The sequence below is a fragment of the Lichenostomus cassidix genome, chromosome 5, assembly GCF_008360975.1.
Source record: "Lichenostomus cassidix isolate B80296 chromosome 5, HeHo_3.0, whole genome shotgun sequence".
In the NCBI taxonomy this organism is placed as follows: domain Eukaryota; kingdom Metazoa; phylum Chordata; class Aves; order Passeriformes; family Meliphagidae; genus Lichenostomus; species Lichenostomus cassidix.
The window spans coordinates 60404271-60425528 of NC_139486.1; the positions used below are offsets into that span (position 1 = coordinate 60404271).

General features: G+C 51.3%; 1 protein-coding gene and 1 long non-coding RNA gene across 2 annotated transcripts in view; both read left to right on the forward strand.

The window, feature by feature from the left end:
- The window catches only part of ABTB2 (ankyrin repeat and BTB domain containing 2), a 107950-nt gene extending 97045 nt beyond the window's left edge, over positions 1 to 10905 (forward strand). Inside the window, exons 8-17 of the mRNA XM_085063314.1 lie at positions 1322 to 1418; positions 2071 to 2206; positions 3205 to 3431; positions 4133 to 4311; positions 4682 to 4787; positions 5100 to 5202; positions 5652 to 5742; positions 7319 to 7387; positions 7790 to 7903; positions 9167 to 10905. Coding sequence (XP_084919440.1) covers positions 1322 to 1418; positions 2071 to 2206; positions 3205 to 3431; positions 4133 to 4311; positions 4682 to 4787; positions 5100 to 5202; positions 5652 to 5742; positions 7319 to 7387; positions 7790 to 7903; positions 9167 to 9364 — 1320 coding nt within the window. The 3' untranslated portion in view covers positions 9365 to 10905. The remainder of the gene's footprint in view (positions 1 to 1321; positions 1419 to 2070; positions 2207 to 3204; positions 3432 to 4132; positions 4312 to 4681; positions 4788 to 5099; positions 5203 to 5651; positions 5743 to 7318; positions 7388 to 7789; positions 7904 to 9166) is intronic.
- Positions 10906 to 14246: 3341 nt separating this feature from the next.
- Positions 14247 to 16949, forward strand: LOC146436919 (uncharacterized). The gene is made up of 3 exons (XR_014852783.1): positions 14247 to 14782; positions 15974 to 16087; positions 16818 to 16949. It is a non-coding gene; the product is annotated as an uncharacterized LOC146436919 (long non-coding RNA).
- Positions 16950 to 21258: the final 4309 nt, after the last annotated feature.

A 21258-nucleotide genomic window follows, 5' to 3' on the forward strand; every position in this document is an offset into this window, starting at 1 on the left:
GGACTGAAATGCTGTGCTGGGAGCCCTCCTCTCAGCCTTACTGAGCCGTCTGAAAAACAGGGAAAAAAATGCATGGTTTTGAAAACAAGGAGAATGAAAATCGGTGACTTAATTCCTAGAAAGGCCTTGATAACAAAACACAGTGTGTTTCTTTGTTTTTCCTTGGTTTCAGTATTGCACCAAGGCTCACTGCTTCCAGAGCAGTGCTGCACAATCATTTATTTCATTTTAAATAAACTAGTGCTTCACATGGAGGGGTTACAGGTTGGCTGCTTGATCAGGAGCTTTGTGGTGGTAGATATTAATTGGTTTATAAATTTGCATGTGCAAAAATCCAGCGTGTGCTGGTTTCTGCTCTAATGGCAGCAAATCATCTGTAACTTCCTTTATAATCCTTGAGAATTGCACGAGCAAGGCTTAAGCTGTTGTGGGATTTGAGCCTGTGGCATCCTCCCTGCTCCCTTTTCTGTGCAGCTATCACAGAGGGCAGCAGGATGGGGTGGAGCCCCAGAGATGCTATCCAAACTTCCAGGGGAATGAAAGCCTGATCACAGCAGCTAATCAATTGCTGTTGAATTTAATTTACCTTCTGCTCAAAGGGAAGGAGAAAAAAAAAAAAAGATGTAAGTAAATGGAGGCTGCACACACTCATCTTTTGTTTGTGTACGTTTGTACATCATTATAAAGATTAGATTCCACCTGGCAAATTGCCCAGGCAGCCTTTGGTATTCCAGAGGTTGGACAGCATTAATTCATGTGTAAGATAGGAGTTTGATCCTCCCAGGAGATGAAGCCAAGTGTATCAAAGCTCCTGTTGTGTACTGCAGCGCCCACAATCATGGAAGCATGTACCCTGGTGGATACACATGGACAGGGCTGGTGCTCCCTGGACACCTCTGCCAGCGGTGCTCTGGGGGCTCCAGTGCCTTGTGCCAGCCCACCTGGCCATAAAATATCCTCATCACCTGTACCCTTCTCCCCTTCACCCAGGACAGGTTCTTTCCCTCACACGCAGCTTGGTGGCTCTGTGTGACAAATGCTCCATGAGGTGTGACCAGCCTGGGAATTCCCTGGGGGAATTCCTGTGCTCAGCATGGAGCAAAGTAAAATGGACTTCCTGCTCTGGCTGCAGAGCCCTTTGGAGCTGGGAACCTCCAACTGCACAGCCACGAGCATAAAGGAGATTAAAAAAGGAGGTGTTGCTCTCTGGACAGGCACTTTGTGTGAGCCCACTGCCTCTCCTTTGTGACACAGCCCTGGCTGTTGTGTCCTTCTGAGCTGCTCTTTTCCCACCTGCCTGTGTTCCCTGTGCCCCTTGCAGCTGCTGCTGGATGCTGGTGCCCACGTGGAGGGCTCTGCTGTCAACACTGGCGAGGACAACTATGCCGAGACGCCCCTCCAGCTGGCCTCGGCTGCAGGTGAGCTCCCCCTGGCCTCACCACGCTCCATCTCTTCCCACCACGAGCCTGATGGCCACGAGGATCTGTTTTCCAGCTTGACCTATGTGTGGCTCCTCCCCACAGCAGAGCTGGCAGCACCAGCTCCTTCCCAGAGCACTGTCAAGGAACATAAACCAGCCCCTGTCTGGGCTGGGCTGTCTGTGGACCTAAGCAACACCCAGATGCAAAAAATTAACAAGTTTCAATTCAGCCTGGGGAAAAATAACTGTTACATGAAGAAATTTGGTGTATTGATTTATTAAATGCAAGTAAAAATTCTGTATTTCTTCTGGCGGGCTTGAGGAGTTGAGCATTCTGTGAATGAGTCTGTGCTGGGCTTGTTTGTCAACACTGTTCACCTCCAAGTGGTTTTAGTTTTTTCCCCTCTGTTTCTGTCTGTGTTATTTTTGTGCATTTGTGAGGATGAGTGTCTGGCTTGCTCTGCTCCAAGCTTTATGGAAGGGATAAAAAAGGCCTCCTCCCCTCCCAGTGAGACCCAGTGTTGGGTCTCCTGCACCACTCCCTACTCCGTCTAACGAGAGCAGAGCAAGGGTGTCCTGCCTGCTGCCACTCCTGTGCTTGGTGCTTCCAAAGAGAGGACCATCCTGATGTTCCTGTCCTTTTTCCCCAGGGAATTACGAGCTGGTGAGCTTGCTGCTGAGCAGGGGTGCTGACCCACTCCTGAGCATGCTGGAAGTCAACGGGATGTCATCGTCACTCCATGAGGACATGAACTGCTTCAGCCACTCAGCAGCACATGGGCACAGGTAATGCTCTGCCCCTGCTCAGGACAGGGGGTTTTACGCACTCCAGGTGTTGCTGTGTGTCCTGTGTGACTTTGTGACCCAAATCCCTGGGTGTGCAGTTCAGCAGGCAGCGCTAAGACTCTCCTGACAGCAAAGATCTTTGTTTGCTGTTTGCTGTTCCTTATTCCCACTTGCTGGTCTGGTCCTGCAGCACTGATCTACATCAGCAGATCAAGTCCCACCTAAGGGTAGGTTATGGGATCAGGGTTATGAGATCCTGGTTCATGTTCTGAGATGGAATCTAATCACGTTGAGGTGGCAGAAATAATCTGTGGCAGAGCCTGGTTGGCTGCATCTGTGGTTTTTGAATGGCCAACCAAGAGATGAATCATTAAACCAGCCAATCTGGGCTCTCCAGCCCTGTTTTCAGAGCAGTTGTTCAGAAATAAGATATTACTTGCAAGCTCATCCAGAAATCTTTCCGTTCCTAGAAAAAAAATTATTGAAATTCAAGGCTTGTTCTGCCATCAGATAGGATGGGGTGATCCTAAAGCCTTAAATAAGCTGGATTCAGCCCCAGGGAGCGGTGTGGGTGCAAGGAGAGCACCAGCTGGTGGCAATGCAGCAGCACACAGAGTGCTGGGTGGCCCTGCTGGGCCAGGGAATGTGTGGAGCAGCTGTCCCCAGCTGGCTGAGGGACACCAGGGATGCAAACTCCCCAGAGCGGCTGGACACAAACAAGAAAGTCTCTTTCTCACAACTGCCGTGTGAAATCCCAAACAAACCCACTGACTGAGGAGTACAGTCCATGTTTTTGCCCTTTTGCTGCTGGGGCACCAGTTTTTGGGATGTGGGATAGGGAAGGACGAGTGGTTCCAGTGCTGCTGCACAGTGCCAGCTGCCTTTGGGAAGGAAATTGTTGTTTACTGCGCCAGATCCCTATCCCCAAATCCCCGCAGCTCAGCCTGAGTTGTTGATACTTCATTTATTAACTGGCGAAACCTCTTGTCCCTGGGCAGGAACGTGCTGCGCAAGCTGCTGACCCAGCCGCAGCAGGCGAAGGGGGACGTGCTGTCCCTGGAGGAGATTCTGGCCGAGGGGGTGGAGAGTGACACGTCCAGCCAGGGCAGCTCCAGCGAGGGGCAGGTGCGGCTGTGCAAGACGCGCATGAAGGCTCTGCAGGAGGCCATGTACTACAGCGCCGAGCACGGCTACGTGGACATCACCATGGAGCTCAGGGCACTGGGTGAGCCCTTCCTGCCCAGCACTGGGCACATTTGAGGCATAAAAGTCTTCCTTTGCTGCCCCTCTCGCTTAGAAAAGCAGGAGCCCCAACTGCCAGGCTATCTAATTTAAATTTTAAAAGTTGTTAAGGCTCCTCACAAGTCTTTTGGGGTTTTTTTTCAAATTCCTGCTGCTCTGGGATGTCCCTCACTCCTGGCTGGATCCTCTGTCCCCATGTACCAAAAGCAAGGGGCATCTCTCCCTGTCAGATACTGACACCTAAAATCCAGTGTTTATTCTGTGGTTTAAGGTGAAGGAACAAATCTGATCTCAAGGTAGGAGAGAGAAGCTTTGAAGCTTGTGTGTAACCAGGAGAAAAGGCCTCACACCACAGTCGTGTGGGATTACGTATTCTTACAAGTTCAGTTCAAATTTATTTTGTGGTTCTGATTAATCATGAAGCTCAGAACAAAACAGAGGGAGTCTCTGGTCTTTAACAATCAGCAGGAAATTCCAATTTATGATCCTGGTACCAATCCTTTGTCACTTGATCTGTCAGTGACCCATTTCAGTCACCTTTAATACCAAGATGAAAATCTATCTGCTGTTAGGCTGTAGGTAGAGCTACTTCAGTGCTGCCAAGTGTTAGTAATAGGAGCAGGGTAATCTCCTCACAGGCACTTCAGGAAATCATCTTTCACTGTCCCTTGTTTGTGGCTGCAGGAGTGCCCTGGAAGCTCCACGTGTGGATCGAGTCACTGCGGACAACCTTCTACCAGTCCCGCTACTCCGTGGTGCAGACCCTGCTGCGGGAGTTTGTCACCATCAAAGAGGAGGATTACAACGAGGAGCTGGTTAATGAGGGGCTGCAGCTCATGTTTGACATCCTCAAAACCAGCAAAGTAAGAGTTTTGTAACTGTGTCAGAGATTAATGTCCTGGGGTTTTTTGTTGTTGTGCACAAGAGGAACAAGGGAATGGCTGGGCAAAGTCCCTGAGGAATTATGGAACAGAAATAGCCCTGGGAGCATTTATCTAAATTAATGTACAGCCCCCAAACACTCCTCAAACACAGCCACAGGAGAAGCTGTACAGCTCTTGATGCCTCCATAGCTCCACATGTATTGTAATTCCTTTCAATCAAGCTTGTCCCTCTGTGGGGAGCTTCCTCCTGTAGGGTGTGCAGTTGCTGTAAGCCCCAAGTGAACCCTCACAGCACATTTGAAACCTGCCCCATGTCAGATTGCTGATCCCTGCTCCATCCTCCTCACAGAATGATTCCATCAACCAGCAGCTCGCATCCATCTTCACCCACTGCTACGGCAGCAGCCCCATTCCCAGCATCCCCGAAATCCGAAAGACTCTGCCAGCTCGCCTGGGTAAGGGGCTCACCTGAGCACTGAGCTTGTTTTGATTGCTGCTGGGGTGTTGGGGGTTTTTTTGGGGGTTGTTTTTTTTGTTTGTTTGTTTGGTTTTGGGTGTTGTTTGTTTGTTTGATGGGTCTGTTTTGGTTTTTTTGTTTATTGCTTGGGGTTTTTTTTGTTTGGTTTGGTTTTTTCAGGGTTTTTTGATGCTTTTTTGGTGGTTAATTTTTTATTGTTGTTTGTTTGTGATTTTTTTTTCTAAAAAGCATGCAGAGTTTTAAAAAAAACAGTCACCTTTTTTTTTGTTTTTGTCCCCTTACCCAACAGATCCTCACTTTCTGAACAACAAAGAAATGTCTGATGTAACTTTCTTAGTGGAAGGAAAGCTCTTTTATGCACACAAAGTCCTGCTGGTTACTGCATCTAACAGGTGAGTCACTAACCAGGGGCATCATTAATCTAACCATGATTATCCCTACAGTCATGAGGGGTTTTGGAGTGTACATATCCTGCCATTCCCTGCCTTCCCATTCCTTCTCCCAGAGTTCACAGGGAGAGCTGCATTTGCTCCATCTTTCCTGGAATCTCATCTCTTTCCTGGTCCATGTGCAGTTATTAGTTTCTTTCTGTTCTTGGCATCGTAACAGGGTTTTCCAGCTATCACAGGGTGGGATTAGATCAGATCCAAACAATTTACAGGTTAAATTGTCCCTGAACTAATCATCACTAAATTGAAGGGAATGTTTCGATTTTCAGCCTTCAAACAAGAACAAGGAAAGGTCTTTGTTTTCCCCTTGCTTGAGCTGTTTGTGATGTGTGTGACACACTGACACAGTTAAATTAAAGCTGTTAAATTAAATCTATTAAAACCATCTCCAGGTTCAAGACACTAATGACCAATAAAACAGAGCATGATGGCCATGGCAGCAAGACTGTTGAAATCAGCGATATGAAATACAACATTTTCAAGGTATGTGACTTCTGCTTTTCCTTTATTCTTTTTCATCCTCTCACCTACTTGGAATGCAAGACAAAATGCAAGGAGTAACACACACATAGAAATGGAGTCCCTTTCAACACACCTGAATTTCAGGAATATTCTGAAATACCCCTTTCCCAAAGTTCCAGCCTTGAAACATGATCCTCCAGTCTATATTCCTATTTTCTTACTAGGCAGCTGACTCCTTCATAAAGCAGGAGAAACTAGTCTTCTACTGAAAAGTAGTCTCTTAAGGCACCACTTTCATACTTTTTTACAGCACCATTTTCATGCTTTGTTAAGCAAAAAGTAACTTACTTACAGCAGGTGCATTGCCAGGCTTCATATTAAATCAGATGATGAGAAATCAATGGTGTCCCTGGCAAGAAAGGCTCCGAATTAAGAACTGCAGTTTGCTTTTATGACATTTCTGTATTTAGTGGAGGAACAGGGAAATGTGAAGTGTGGTTGTGTAGCTGTTTCACTAAAGGGTTGAGGCTTTTCCTTTTTTCTCGTTTTATAAGCAAACAGACCTGATCTGTTGGTCATAACTACTGTTACATCAGTGGAGAGAAGTAAGCTGACCATGAGAATATCTTTTTTCTGTATAAAAGGGGCTATACAGATTTCATGTTGGATAGGTGACATCCAAATTTTGCAGCTTGGGCCATGACAGAGAAGTAACTGAGTACTGAAACAAGCTTCCTTAGGAGCATTTCTGCATCAAAAGGTTTCTAAAGATAAACTTGTGCTTCAGTGGAGAGACAGAGAGACAGATCAGAAAGAACTGAAACAGTGAAATACTTCACAATTTGATGGTAAATACAGTCAGATGAGTTAAGGAGAGGCACTCTCAGATAGGGTGGAGGATTCTGAGCCACAAGAGATCTGTGTCCAGCTCAGAGCTCTGCTGGAAAGCTCGTGTGTAATTCTGTTATACAAATAAAACAATCTTACAGGTAGCAGCTTAGTTTTGTTCCCAGCCCTGTTCGAAATGGCAAACACAGCTGGCAAGCCCCACAAAGCACCCAGGACACTTCTCCTCCAGCACCAAATTCAGTCCATCCCGGTAGGGCAGCACTGTTTGGGCTGGGGCTGAGCACATGCAGATCAAAGAGCAGGAGCTGCCTCTCTCTCCCCCTGCACACAATTAATGCCTTTTCCTCTGGCCCTGGTGGGGGGCTGGAAGCTGATTAGAAGCCCAGCAGGGGAGGCAAGCGGCTGGGAGGTCCCCAGGACACACATGCTGGGCTCACTGGCAGCTCCGCGCGTGACCGGCTTGCCAGGCTTCCCAAACCTGGATGTGAGACAAGGACAGTGGTGTTGCTCAGAGACACGCTGTCACCCTCAGCCCAAAGTCCCCAGCAGGGCCCTTTTCAGAGCCCAAGAGAGAAAGGATTGTTAGAAAGCAGCAGATTTGCCACGCTAGGGAATTAAAAAACACCAAGGGGGAGGTGAGAGCCAGCACAGGACACGATTCCCGTCTGCTCAGGAAGGGGAGCTCAGCCATCAACTGCCCCTTGTGACTGCAGTGATAACTTCATGCCTGGCCTTATTCCCATTCCAGATGCTGATGCAGTATTTATACTATGGAGGAACAGAATCCATGGAAATTCCCACCACTGATATCTTAGAGGTGAGAGAGCTTTTTCTTCCAAGTCCTGCCAAGTGTGCTGGGGCATAAAACAGACTTGAAAGGCAAAATCCAGGAGCTAACAGCAAGCTGCCATTCAGTCCAAGAGCATACTTAACACTTGGAAATGAGCTTAAAGGTTTCAAAATATCACTCACTCCTGGTGTTTCTGTGCCTTGTGACAGAGAGGAGTGCAAATAAGCTTGTGGGAGGAGCTTTTGCTAAGAGGGGAAATGTGTCAGTCTGTCACTTGCCCACCGAGTGGCCTTCTTGCTGTTTCATGAGGACTTGCCCATTAAAACAGGGAGTCAGAGGCTCTTCAGAGAGGAAGTCATCTGTCCTGTTTGCCTTCCCCAGGCCTTTCAAAGCTTATGATCTCAAATAGCCTCTCTCTTGTCCCCATAGCTGCTATCAGCTGCCAGCCTGTTCCAGCTGGACGGCCTCCAGAGACACTGTGAAATCCTCTGTGCCCGGACCATCAGCATGGACAACTCTGTCAACATCTATAAATATGCAAAGGTAGATCCAACCCCACTCCTGTAAGAGTCTCAGGGAACAGCCTGTGTGCCCCTGAGGGTAACCAAGAGCCCCAGGTGGGCACCCTCTCTGCAGGTAACTCTGCCTCAGTCACAACACGAGGGAGATGTTTCCCAGCGTCAGGCTGGGAAGTCCTGCACAGCCCCGGTGTGTTTTCTTGTCTGAAGCAATCATGGATGAAATGGATGGGGGATCCCTGCAGAGTAGGGGAGAGCTGTCTTAGCAGGCTGATACAGCAACATCCGCAAATCCAGAGGGATTCAAATCGTGGGAGCAGTGGGGGCAATTGATCACAGCCCAGCAGCTATGGAATAAACCCTTGCCTAGCACCCCTGCTGCTAGAAAATATTCTTTTCAGCTCCAAAATGAGCATAAACGCTGTTGCATGACAGATACGCACCTCTGTAGCAAATAACTTAAATCACAGAGAAATACTCTGCACTTCGTGGAATTTTGCAGGATCAGGTCCCTTAAAGACAGGGACAAAGCTGCACAGAGGGCTGGTAATGATTTCTTCTACTTTTTGTGGAGTGTCACACTGATGCTTTTCAGTTTCTCTCACATTGGGCTGGTTCCTTTCAGACCTAAAATTTAACAGTATGCAGTGGTAAAATAGGGAAACAGCATTCCCTACTGGCCTTTGTGTACTTTCCTTTAAATTATTATTTGCACAAAATTCCCAGGAACAAGGCTGTGTGAGCACAGAGCTCTTTAGTATTGAACTTGAATTTTGCTGACCTTCCCCCACCGACCCTGAAGCAGAAGGAAGCAGATCCCAGCCAGAAACTCCCTGATGGTGGTTCAGGAGTGCAGCCTTGCTGTTCTGCTGCGTTCAGCCCCTTGTTGCAGGGCTGAGGCTGCTGTGCTGTGACCCGTGTCCTGATTGCCCCGAGCTCTGCTCACCATCTGCCAGCGTGCTGGTGTTGTGTGTCATGGCTCAGCCAAACAGGTACCTTGGCCACCTCGTCAGCCAGCTGCTCTGCTGCAGGAAGGGAAGGGGATGGAGTGCAGGCCAGCAGGGGAAGGAATTGAAAAAGCCTGGATGCCTCCCTGCTCATGCCTGTGCCTGCGAAAAGCACCTGGAGACGTGATCAGACATCAAAGTCCTGCCTTCGGTGCTGTTCCACTGTTACTCCTGTCTCTTTTCTTAGAAAATATTGAAAGGGGAAAGATTAGGAATGAGAGGCTCAGGGATGTAGATCTGTGACATACAGAGGAAGTTAACCATCGTGCTGTCTTCCCCAGATTCACAATGCGCCGGAGCTGGCCTCTTTCTGCGAGGGCTTCTTCCTGAAGCACATGAGCTCCCTCCTGGAGCAGGACTCGTTCAAGCAGCTCATCTACGGCAGGAACAGCAAAGTGCAGGGCCTGGACCCCCTGAGGGACCTGCAGACAGCCCTGGCTGGCCGCCTGCACTCCGTGTACGTCACGTCCAGGGTGTGAGGCAGGCCGGCGCTGGCAAACCGCGGTGGAGGCGTCACTGGGGCTGTTTGCCTTCTGGATCTTCCTGAAAGTGCCCTGGAACAGCCCCCCAGGTGCTGAGGGAGGGGGAGCTGGCTTCTCTGTGCTGCTGCTGCCACAGGAACAACACTGTCACACCAACAACACTGCCACGGCCCAAACATGAGCTGAGGGTGCAAGGGGAGAGCACGAAGTGCGCCGCAAGCACCGTGCAGAGGCAATTTAACTAAGCCCAGCACTAATATGTGGGCTTAAGTTCATCCACACAGATGTTTTCTGTGTAAAAAGGCTGCCTAGATGGAGTTTCCTGATCCTAAAGCCCATCCCACGAGCCATCTGTCTGCACACAAAGTACTTCCCTTCAGTAGTACCACCGTCTGTACATCGCAACAGACTGACAGAAACTTCCCCCAAAACCGTTTGCACCTTGAGAGAGAAGTTTTGTACGTTCAAAGCTGAGTAGAAGCTAATACTAACACTGAAGTTACTCACTCTTTAAGCCTAATATGAAGAGCTGAGCTGGGGCAGGGAGGGGGGAGAGTTGGGGGTTTGCGTGTTTTTAAATACAGTTTCACTGTGCCAGTTGTTAATCTGGATCTATTTTGAGGAGGGGAAAAAAAGACTCCACCATTTTGCTGTCAAGGTCTGATGGTCTCAGTTACTTTCACCTTAGAAACCTGTTTCTGAGCATTACCTGTGAGACCTGACACCACAAGAGACACTTTCAAGAAGACTCAGGTGTAGCAGGAGCTGGCACTAGGCTGGAAAACTGCCCAGTTGCAAAAATAGCAATGAAAGCCTCCCCAGGCCCCCAAGGAATGTCCAGCTCAGTGGTTCTCTCTCTGGAGCTAGTAGGAATTAAGGAAAAACCTCCAGCTATTCCCACTGAGCTTTGCTAAGCACCCACCAAAATCATTTGCCAGTGCACTTCCATTTCTTGTAGGTGGGTGAACCAGAGGAAGCCAGGTTTTCAGTGGAGAACTACTTATTCCTGATTAGAAATCCAACAATTAATTCAGTTTGTATCTAAACACACTGGAAGGAGGAGGCTCAGCTGGGCCCAGGCTCCAAAGCACAACACAGACACAGTTTAGATAGAGGGAAAGAAGAGGAACTACCAGCATCTCCCAGCAAATCCATCAAAATCTGACATGGCCTTGTTCCTAAAGGATTTACAGAGGCAAATTGCGTGCATGGATAAGGATTTTTAGTCAGCTGACAGACAGGTTGGTCAGGGCACACTCCCTTTGTGCTTTAGCTACACATCTGCTGAATACACACCAGCTCCAATAACCCTATTTATTACCAGAAAGCCATACAGGAGGGTCAGAATTATCACTGAGAAGTGCCGCAGAAGGCTTTATTTTGGAAAGTATTTTCAAGTAGCTGCTCCAGCTATCTGTACAAATATGTAGGTCCTCTTTTGTTGCTGTAAGATTACAATGCTTTGTTTAATTGTACATTAATGTTGTCATTTATGTAAATGTACCAGGATTTTATTAACAACGTAATTTTAAAATACACAGCTGCTGTTATTTATTCTGCTCCTCTGACGGTAAGAAAAAATTTAAAGACACTTATGTAAAAAAGGCTGTTGCAGTTTAAGCATCTTAAATTGCTTTTGGTGTAAATATACCTAACTTTAGGGATACAGAGGCATTAATTTCCCCATCCTAGACTCAGACATTTTTGTGAAGTTAAAAAGTTTAACTTGCTTTTTTCCCTAGCTGGAGTAAGGTTACCTGCTTTCCATCAGAAAACAGCAGATGGTAGTGTCCAAAAAAACCCCAATTCCAGGATTCTTCTCTGCAGCAGGAGAGACAGTGAGGGTTAAAGCAACTTTATCCCAGAGTTATTAAAAAAAAAAAAAAAGCAGGGGATCCTTCTCTTCCATGTTACCCCAAAAGCAGGGGATCCTTCTCTTCCATGTTACCCCAAAATCCCAAAGGCCAGGAGGGCTCTGGTCGGTGCTCTGTGGGAGGATTGATGTCAGAGCAAAGGGCTTATCTCAGAGGTAAGAAGTATAAAAGTTTTAAGAGCAAGAATTTGACCCAGAAGTATCTTTTTTTTTCTTCTTTTTTGGAAACCTGCCAGCATAAACAGTGACTTGTTCTCAAGAAGCATGGAATACAAACACCTCAGATTCCCTTTGGAGCACTTTAATAAGTAGGTTAAACAGAAATTCCTTGTGAAACCAGTTGCACACTGCCCGTGTTTTATAGAGTGCTGCCTGTGGAGCCTGAGAAAATACCAGAGCAGTTTGCCCAGCTTTGGGGAAGCACAAAACTTTGCTGGCCATAATGACATCATTCCAGGGAGCAGAAGAAATAAACATCTGCCTGAACAGGCTCGATGACTTCCCGGCTAAAATAAAGCCTTTTTTGCTCTCTAATAAGGCTTTGCACAGCAGGCAGGCCCTGGCTAATGCAGCAGCAGCACTCACAGGCCCTTTGCCCTTGCCAAATGCTGCCCAGGCAGGCAGACGCTGCTTCCTGCACCTGCCACAGCCACACGGCTGGGGGGACACGGGAGGGAGAAGGGAGAAGACTCCCCTGAGGAATGGGGCAGCAGGCTGCTGTCTCACTGTCTGGGGCAGGGGAAAGGGCTCCGGAGCTGGATCTGCCTCCCCAGAGGGCAGGGTTGGAGCCTGAGGAATCCATTCATCCACCCAGTGTGGCACTTGGTGTTAATTTGCTCAAACAAAAGAAGGGCAGAAAAAGGTGTCTCGTGGTAATGATGGAAAATCGCAGCAGAGCAGGGAGAAAGGAGCAACACAACCCAGAGCTGGAGTCATCGCAGTGCTGTCCCTATTCCTACTGTTCCAGACACAGGATTTCACCTGGTGATCCTCTCCCCGCGCCTGGCTCAGGCTGGAGGAGGCTTTCCATGTCCCTTTCCACCCCTCTCCATCCTCAGGCCTCACACAAAGCCCTGCCCAGCAATGTCACACCGTGAGCCAAATGAAACTTTAGGGCCCTCATCAAAATAGGCTAGTGATTCCCAGCTTCACAGGCAAACAAAAATCCAGCTCTGGAAGTATGAAAAAACTTCCAAGGGAATATCGCAGCGGCCAAATGGAAAGGACACACCTTCCTCCCATCCCTTATGCAGTGTGCCAGTGCATCCCAGAGAGCTCCCTTCTCCCTCCTGATGCTCTGGGACTCGAGACCTCTCCTGGCAGCACTCCCAGCAACCTCAGCTTCCCTGGTTCTGTTTCCTCGCAGGACATCGCAGGGGTCAGCCTGCTCCAGCTGTCAGCAGAGCTCACGGCTCTCCAAGCAGGCGGCATGATTCCAATGACAAGTAGGTCACATCTCCCCGCCACCTGCAGGGAGCTGCTCAACCAGACGTGGCTGCCACGTTTGCCTCCAATTAGCCACAGGACCCCGGCACTGTGGGCAAATGCTGGCCACGGGAGAGGTGGAAGAGATCCCGCTGCAATGGATCAGCAATCTGGAATGGCCAGACAGCGACCTGGAGGGTGTGAAACAGGCCGGGGAGTGATGCACCTGGGCACTGGGATGTGCAGAGACCTGTGCTGTCCCCAGCTGGGACAGGCTCGGGCGGCTGAGCTGGCTTAGCCTGGGATTAAAGGCACGCTCTGCAATTAGCGGCACACCCGGCTGCTTCCGGCATTCCCAGCCCGATCTGCACTGGGTTTGGAGGGTGGGGGCACTGAGGGTGTTCATCCCTAGTCCATGGCTGTCTCTCTGCTTGTTGTTCCTTGGAATGACAAAAAAATCTTTTCCATAATGCATCAGGATGTTTCCAGCCTTTTTGTTTTGGTTTGGTTTTTTTTGTTTGTTTTTTTGGTTTGGGTTTTTTTTTTGGGGGGCAGGGTAGAGGGAAATATAGCTAGAACCTGTAGGATCATAAGGTTTTGCAGGAAAGAAAAAAAACAAGGGCAGAGATGAGAGAACACGCTTCCAATTAATGATTTGATGGATGTAGGAATGATTCTTGTATGTTTTACAACTCCCCTTTTTATTCCTGTAATAATTTTAAATGTTTTCCTTTAGCAAATCATCCAAATTTGAGAGGAAACAATGCAAAATTAATGCAGGGAAAGGTCATGGAATCATCATGGAATGGTTTGGGTTGAAAGTCCCATCTCTGTCCCAGGGAGGCTCCTTCCCATCAGCCATTGATTGCTGGTCACTGTGGAAGTGATGGAGGTGTTCAGGGACTGCTGTTTTTTTCTCCCTACCTCTAGCACTGGTCATTAAAAAGATTAATTAACCTCAGGGAAACTGAGGTCTAACTGATCAACAAGGAAACATTTAAGCAAGAGGTGCCAAAAAGAACTGGAGTTTCAGGATAATGAAATTTGCAAGTATCCTATATAAAATCCCCCCCGGATTATCACTGGTCTGACTTCTATGGACTGGTCACCTTGGCCAGGAATGTCCAGTCCTGCTGTAAATGCATCGGACCAGGATCTCATTTTCATTTTATGCAGGTAAAGACCATCTGGATGACTCCCAGTCACTGGAAGGACAGGACTGGGCTCCCAGGGCACTAATTCCAGGTGTTCTGTTCATGGGAATTGCAGAGGAGCCTTTCCCTTGCCCAGAGCAGGTGCAGTGTTTCCCTGTCTGGGACAATGGGGGTGGGAAAGGCTGGGGCAGTGTGAGAGGGCTTGTAGGGAGAGAGGCATCCATGGGGTGGGAGAGTTGCTGCTGCAGTTGGCATCTCCCGGCAGGCACGGCCAGGTGCGGCCAGAACGGGACAAAGCGATGGTCCGGGACGAGCTGCCCCGCACGGGGCAGGGCCGGGAGGGCTCAGGTGCGCGGGGCGGACCGAGGGGATTGAAATCCCATTGACCCTGGCCTCTTCTGCTAGTTCAGCGCTCAGTGCGGGCGGGGCCCAGGTGAAGGCCTCCCTCACCTGTATCATGTATCGCCTCCATCCTGTACCTCCCTCTACCTAGCCTTGCTCCTGCCCTTATCCCCTCTTTCCTGTTCCCTCGCCTCCCTTCCCCCTCCCTCCCGAAGCTCTTCCATCCCCGCTGCCCTGCGCACCCCGACCCCCTTACCCCTCCTCATCCCCCCGACCCCCTCTTTTCCTATCCCTCCTCTCTCCCTCTTTCCCCGCAGCCGCGGGGCTAGGGGCGCCGGAGAATAAAGCGCAGAGGGCCGGAGCCCGGCGCCCCTCGCTGCAGCCCCACACGGGGCCGGAGCAGCTCGGCTGTCCCCCCATGCGGTTCACAAGCACCGCCCGACATCGCCGGGGCTCCGGCTTTCCCCACATCACTGGGGCTCCCCGGGAGGGTCAGGAGAATCCTGCGGGTTTGGGCTTGGAAAGGAAGCCCGAGGTTTGTTTCTGGGGCCAAACTCAGGAGCACTGCGGCGGAGCCCGGGGAGCAGCGGGGCCGTGCTGGGGGCTGCTCCGAGCTCGGAGGTGAGAGAGGAACGGGGACAGCCCCGAGCGGGCGGCGGGGAAGGCGGATAGACTGGACAGGGGCTGCGGGGAGATAGGTGTCCCGGCACAGGGATGGCTGTCCCGGCACAGGGATGGCTGTCCCGTCACGGGGATGGCTGTCCCGGCACAGGGATAGGTGTCCCGGCACAGGGATCTCTGTCCCGTCCCGGGGCACGGAGCGGGAGGAGGCAGCAGCAGGAGCTGAGGGCACTGGAGCTGTCTCGGCCGTGCGGGGCCGCGGGGCGTCGCTCTGGGGCGGCTTCTGTAGGGGACAAAATGAACCCTTTGGGGGTAAAATCGGAGTTAATCTGCAGGGGAGAAGATGAAGTTTGGGGTAAGAATGAGGTGATGGGTCCTCTCCGGGGGGACCAGCGCGGGCTGGTTGTGTATTACTGAGAATAAATTGCTTTATGGAAGGAGACATCTTAGACTGCCGTGGGAATCTTGGGATGAAGCCGGAAAGGAAACTTGGTCTGACTGTGGGAATGGGAGTGGAGGTGTCAAGCGGGCCCCACGCCGGTCACTGGAGGCGTGAAGGCGCCGTATAAGGATATATAAGGGATATATTGATTGCAGGATTATCTGGAGGGATGTATAAGGGACATCTTGATTATAGGATTATCTATAAGCATATATAACAGTTCTATAGAACGGTCATACGAGATACGTATTAAAAATCCTCCGTCGTTATCCTTTTCCCTTCCCCGTTGTGTTTTCAGGATCTTGGAGGATGAGTTTGGGTCTGGAGAAGGCTCTCGAGCACAGGGGGACAATCTTGGGGTGTCCAGTGCAGGGCAGATTTGGACCCTGTGGGTCCCTTCCCGCTCAGGATGTGCTGTGATGCTGTGCCTCTGAGGATGCACGAAAGGGGCTCAGTGGGGTTTTTGCCCGCTGAACTCTGGACCAGCCGGGGCTGTTCGGCCCGGTGCTGCCGCCCCGTGGGGAGCATAGGCTCGGAACGGCATCCCAGGGAGTGCTGAGGCATCCTCTGCCCGGGGCACTCGGCAGCACATCCCTGATGTGGTGCAGAAAAAGGAAAGTTCTGGGTTAGTGGGAGGGTGTTTCTGGAATGGAATTGGGATAGGTGCTGATCATACCATGGAATCACGGGGTGGTCTGGCTTGGAAGGGACTGTAAAGATCATGTACACTCTGTTATCTGATTCCACAGCAAAGAACGTCCAAAACTGCCTCACTCTCATGGACATCAGGAGTGTCTCCTATAGCACTTGTTTGGGAATGGGAATGGCTGCTGGGAGCCCTGGCAGGAGCACCTGGATATCAGGTAAGAATAGGGCTTGTTTTTGCTGCTGCTGAAGGTGGTTTTCTTTTCTCAAGATGTTCTTCTGATTGATGTTTTCACAGTAATTTTCTAGGGCACTTTCGAGGATAATTCCAAGAATTTTGAAATAGTTGGATAACAGTGGGGAAAAAATATGAAGTCGATCCATTTCAAGTAATTCCAGACTTCTCCCACAAAAGTGTTCTTGGGGAAGGCTGGTTAAAGGATAAAGAAGCAGAGGAACAAATGTGGTAAACCCCTGTGGCTCTCTGACAGAGCAAACCTTCCAGTAATCCCAGCAGATCTTTCGGAGAAACTGTGGGATCATAAGGATTTCTAGGAAAGCAAAACAAGGACAGAGATGAGGGAATAGGCTCCTGATTAATAATGATTTGATGGACGTGGGAATGATTCTTGTGTGTTTGGCTCCCCTTTTTATGTCTGAATAATTTTTAAATTATTCCTTTAACAAATCATCTAAATTTGGGAATTTATATTTTAGAGGTAACAATGCAAAATAAATGCAGGAAAAGATGATGGGATCATCCTGGTATTGCGGAATGGTTTGGGTGGGAAGGGACCTTATGGATCATCCAGTTCCAGGAATATTTCCTGGATGAGGAATATTTCCAAGGATGAGGCAGCCACAGCTTCTCTGGGCAACCTGTTGGCCTCACCATCCTCACATGGAAGAATTCCCTCCTGATACCCAATCTTTCCTATTTTTGTGCAGGAAGTGGGCTGTGACAAGGGAATTAGCTTCAGCAAGGCTGAAGATCCATGTGGGGTTTGTGGCAGGGACAGTTCTGAGAGCTGGGGAATGGGACCTTCACCCAGATTCCCAAAAAGCTGGGAAGGGAAAACTCCTGCCTGTCGCTGGAAGGACCGGATTGGGCTCCCAGGGCACTAATTTCAGGTGTTCTGTTCATGGGAATAGCAGAGGAGCCTTTCCCTTGCCCAGAGGAGCAGCTGGTGCTTCCTTTAGTCCCTGAATCCCTGGGAACGAACACAGAGAAAATGACAGGAATACAGAAATCCTCCACACGGGGAGTTTGTGGTGCTCTGGATTAAAGTTTGGATTTTTAATGGTAAAGGGGGCACGTGGAGGGATTTTTCGCTCTCTCCTGTTCATTATTGTTATCACTGTTCTTGTTGCTATTGCTGTTGTTATATGTTGTCATTAATATTACATTATTGTATTTTTCTTGGTTTCCATTATTAAACTGCTCTGATCTCTTTCTCCCCCCAAGATGAATTTTTGTTTCTGGTCTCTTTCCCATCTCACTGGGGGTGTGAGGGAGCAGCTGCTGGTGCCCAGCTGGGGTCCAGCCATGGCCTGGAGCACTTCTGGGGGCTCCAAACCCGATGGACTGGAGCAGTTTTGGGGCTCACAGAGAGAGGTGCTAAATCAGGCTCAGAGAATAAATCCTGCATTTTGGAGTCCTGAGAGCAGGTTCATATGGATGGCCGGAGCTGGGATTCAGAAACAGTGACTTAATCCTGTGTTTTTAGGGCTTGAGGAGCGGCTATGTCCTGTATGTTTGTGCTTAGAAATGGAGATCCAGTGCTGCATTTTGGGGACTCAAAACTGGGCTCATTCGGCCAAGTTCAGACACAGGCACTGAGTCCTGGTTTGGGGCTCTTGAAACCAGGGTCTGTCAGACAGCATTTGGGATCACAGAGAGACCAAGTTCTGCATTTTAGGGACTTGAGGCAGAGACCACGCCCTGTGTTGGGGGGTCTTGAAACCAGGGTCAGTCAGCTGGTGCTTGTGCTTCACCAGGAGAGATTTACGTGCTGCATTTTGGGGGGCTTGAATTAAAGCCCAAATTGCCTGTTTTGGTGCTGCAAGCAGGCTGTTTTGGCCATGGTGAGTCTGTGTTTCTCAGCTCCGAGTCCTGCCTTAAGCACAGCTCACTCCCCGCTCTGTTTCAGAGCTCAGGAGCAGCGACTCAGCGCGGCGTTTGGGGCGGGCGGCAGAGCCCCAGGGCCGTGTTCTGGGGTCAACGCGAGCTCCCGGGAAGGGTTTGGGGCTCAGAGCAGAGCCCAGCCCGGCGCGTCGGGCTCAGCACGGGATCGCGGGGGCTGCCCGAGCCCGGCACAGCCCCGGCTCCCCGCGGCCGCAGCGGGACTGTTCCCGGAGCCCCGGCAGGTCCCAGCCCCACACCAGCAGCGGCCGCAGCCGGAGCAGGAGCGTCAGTGCCTGACTCGGCCCCAGCACCCATCCCGGAGCGGCTCCTCCCGGTCCCGATCCCAGAGCCAATGCCACCTCGCCCTCCGGGGAGAGGCGGCACCGCCCCAGCAGCCACCGGAGCTGAACCCAAACCCACGGTCCTGCTCCCGGCAGCAGCCCCGGTCCGGCCCGGGTGAGCGGGGCGGGCCCCGAGCGATGCTCCCCTCTCCCATCCCGGGCCGGACGGGCCCGGAGCTCTGGGGAGACTCCCGAGGAGCGGATTCAGGGGCGGAGCCCGGCCCGGGCCAGGTGTGAAGGACGAGCCCGGCTCAGGTGCGCGGGGTGGGGCCGAAGGGATCTAAACACAGAAATCGCCCCAGCACCCATGTGCTCTGTAAGAGCTTGGGGAGAGTGGCAGCGGCCCGGCCGGGCTCCCCCGGCGTGGCCCAGGTGAGGCCCCCTCTACCCCTCTTTCTTCCTCCTCCCCTAATCCTCCCCCGTCTTCCTCCCCTTATCCCCACTTCCTACCCGTCCAGCTTCTTTCGCTCTCACCCTTCACTCTCCCTCGTAGCCCCATCTCCTGCCCGTTCCCCAGCCTCCCTCACCCTCTCTCCCTGGTCCCCTGCGCCTCCCCGACTCCCACCCACCCCTCCTTTGTCCCCTGTCCCTACCCCGCTCCCAGCCCGACTCCCCTCTATTCCCCCTACTCCTCCTCTGTCAGTCATCTCCTCCCCACCACCCGGCCTTTCCCTTCCCCCCTCCTTCTTCCCAACCTACCTCCACCTCTCTCCCTACCCCACCTCATCCTCTCCCTATCCTCCCCCTCTCCCTCCTTCCCCCGCAGCCGCGAGGCTCGGGGCGCCGAAGAATAAAGCCCGGAGGGCCGGGAGGCTGCGGGGAGGCAGGGAGATGGTGGGGGTCTCGTCACTCTGCAGCATGAACAGACATGGAGATCGCCAGGCAAAGATACAGCTCATCCCGTCCTGCTCCTTCCTTCCCCGGGCCCCGCTACGACCTCCTCCGGACGGGAGAAGGAAGGAAAGGTAGAGGGAGGAGGGAGAAGAGGGAGGGGTAGGGTAGGTTTGGGGTGTATAGCGGGATAGGGAGAGGGGGGTAGGAGAGGACTGGGCTGGGGAGGGAGGAAGGGCAGGAAGAAAAGAGAGGCATAGAGAAATAGAGATATAGAGCACGACTCCATAACCTCCCGCACCGAGCGGACAAATGTCTCTGAACATAATTCCGGGCGTTTAAATCCCCTCCGCCCCGCCCTGGGCACCTGAGCCGATCCCGCCTTTCACACCTGAGCCGGGCCCCGCCCTGGGCACCAGAGCCAATCCCGCCCTTCACACCTGTGTCGGCCCCTTCCTTCACACACCTGTGTCGGCCCCTCCCTTCCCACCTGAGCCGATCCCGCCCTTCACACCCGTGCCGGCCCGCCCCGCCCGCGCCCATAAACCCCGGCAGATCAGCACCTGGCGTGCTCTGCGCGGTGGATGCTCATCTCGGGATGCGGCGGGAGCATCGCTGGGTGCGCTGTGTGCAGCCTCGGATCGGGGGCTGTTCTCGGCGCTGCTCGGAGCCCGAGGCGCTGAGGTGGGGCCGGTACCGGGATCCGGGCCCGGCGATTCGGGTCTGGGTCTGCCGGTGTCTGATGGGGATCCCGGGCGGAGCCGGTTCTCCCTTGGCGGGCAGGATGTGGGTCCTGGGGCCGGGGGACCGAGGGGGGACTGGGGCTGCGACGGGGACCGGGATCGCCGCGGGCGGGAGGAGCCGCTCCGGGACGGGCGCTGGGGCTGAGCCCGGCACTACCGCTCCTGCTCCGGCTGGCATGGGGCTGGGGTCCCGCCGGGGCTCCCCTCACGGTCCCGCTGCGGCGGCGGGGAGCCGGGGCTGTGCCGGTACCAGGCCCGGCAGGAGGGCGGCTCCTGTTCCCCGGAGCAGGCGCTGGGTCGCGGCTGGAAGCGGCGGGGTGCGGGGACAGCCCGTGCCAGCCCCGGGACACCGCAGACACCGCAGACACCGCCACTCCCTCAGCGCCTCCCGCCCCAGGGGCGCCCCCTGGCGGACACGGAGCGCGAGTGCAGCGCCCCCCTCTGGGCAGAGCCGGCCCTGCAGCCCCATGGCTTTATGCTACGGTAAGAAGATAAAACATGTATTTTCCATTACCTTGGACTGCAAATTTATTGCATTTTTAAGAGAACAGATATATTAAAAAAGGGCTTGGATAGCATAATTTAAGAAAAATAGTTTCATTACCTGCCCAGTAGCCAAAAGGATATCTGTATCTGTCATCTAAAAACAAAGCAAGCTTTTGATTTGACACACACATTTAGACTTTTTTATCCTCTATGAAATAAAGCAGAAGAAACATGGTATTACAGTTTTATCTTCAACTGCACATCACTTTTAACCTTGAGTGAAGACAGTGCATTATTGAATAGAACCAATTTAGGCAGTGCAGCTCTACGTTGGCACATGATCTGAACCTCAGACTGGTAATTAAAAGCAGAAAATAGTTTGGCAGCCACCACGAGGCAACAGCATATTCTCCTGTTGTCATTCACACTGTCAGAGTAAAACTGGAACTGAGCAATCCTATTCCATTACAATCACTCTTATGCTGGAAAGGTGATCTGATCCCAGAAATGTCATTTGTGGTCTTGCAACTTGGTAGGTGATACTGACCACAGAGTGTCAATAAATACAAATTATCAGGACAAAATTTAATCCAATACATACACCCAAAAGTCATGCTCCATAAAATGTATTGTGGTTTGGTTTGGATTTTTTGGGTGTTTTTTTGGTTTGGTTTTTTTTTTGCTTGTGTGTGCATGTTCTGGAAAAAAACAAATTTAACACTATTGCCATGCATACAACAAAGTGACCCAGCCATGAAGATGAGCAAGCTGATGGTTGTTCAGATTCCAGTTCTCAAGGATGACATCAGTGTACGCTGTTAACACAGTGCTTCTGTTAGGATGAAGCTTACAGAATAGATGGA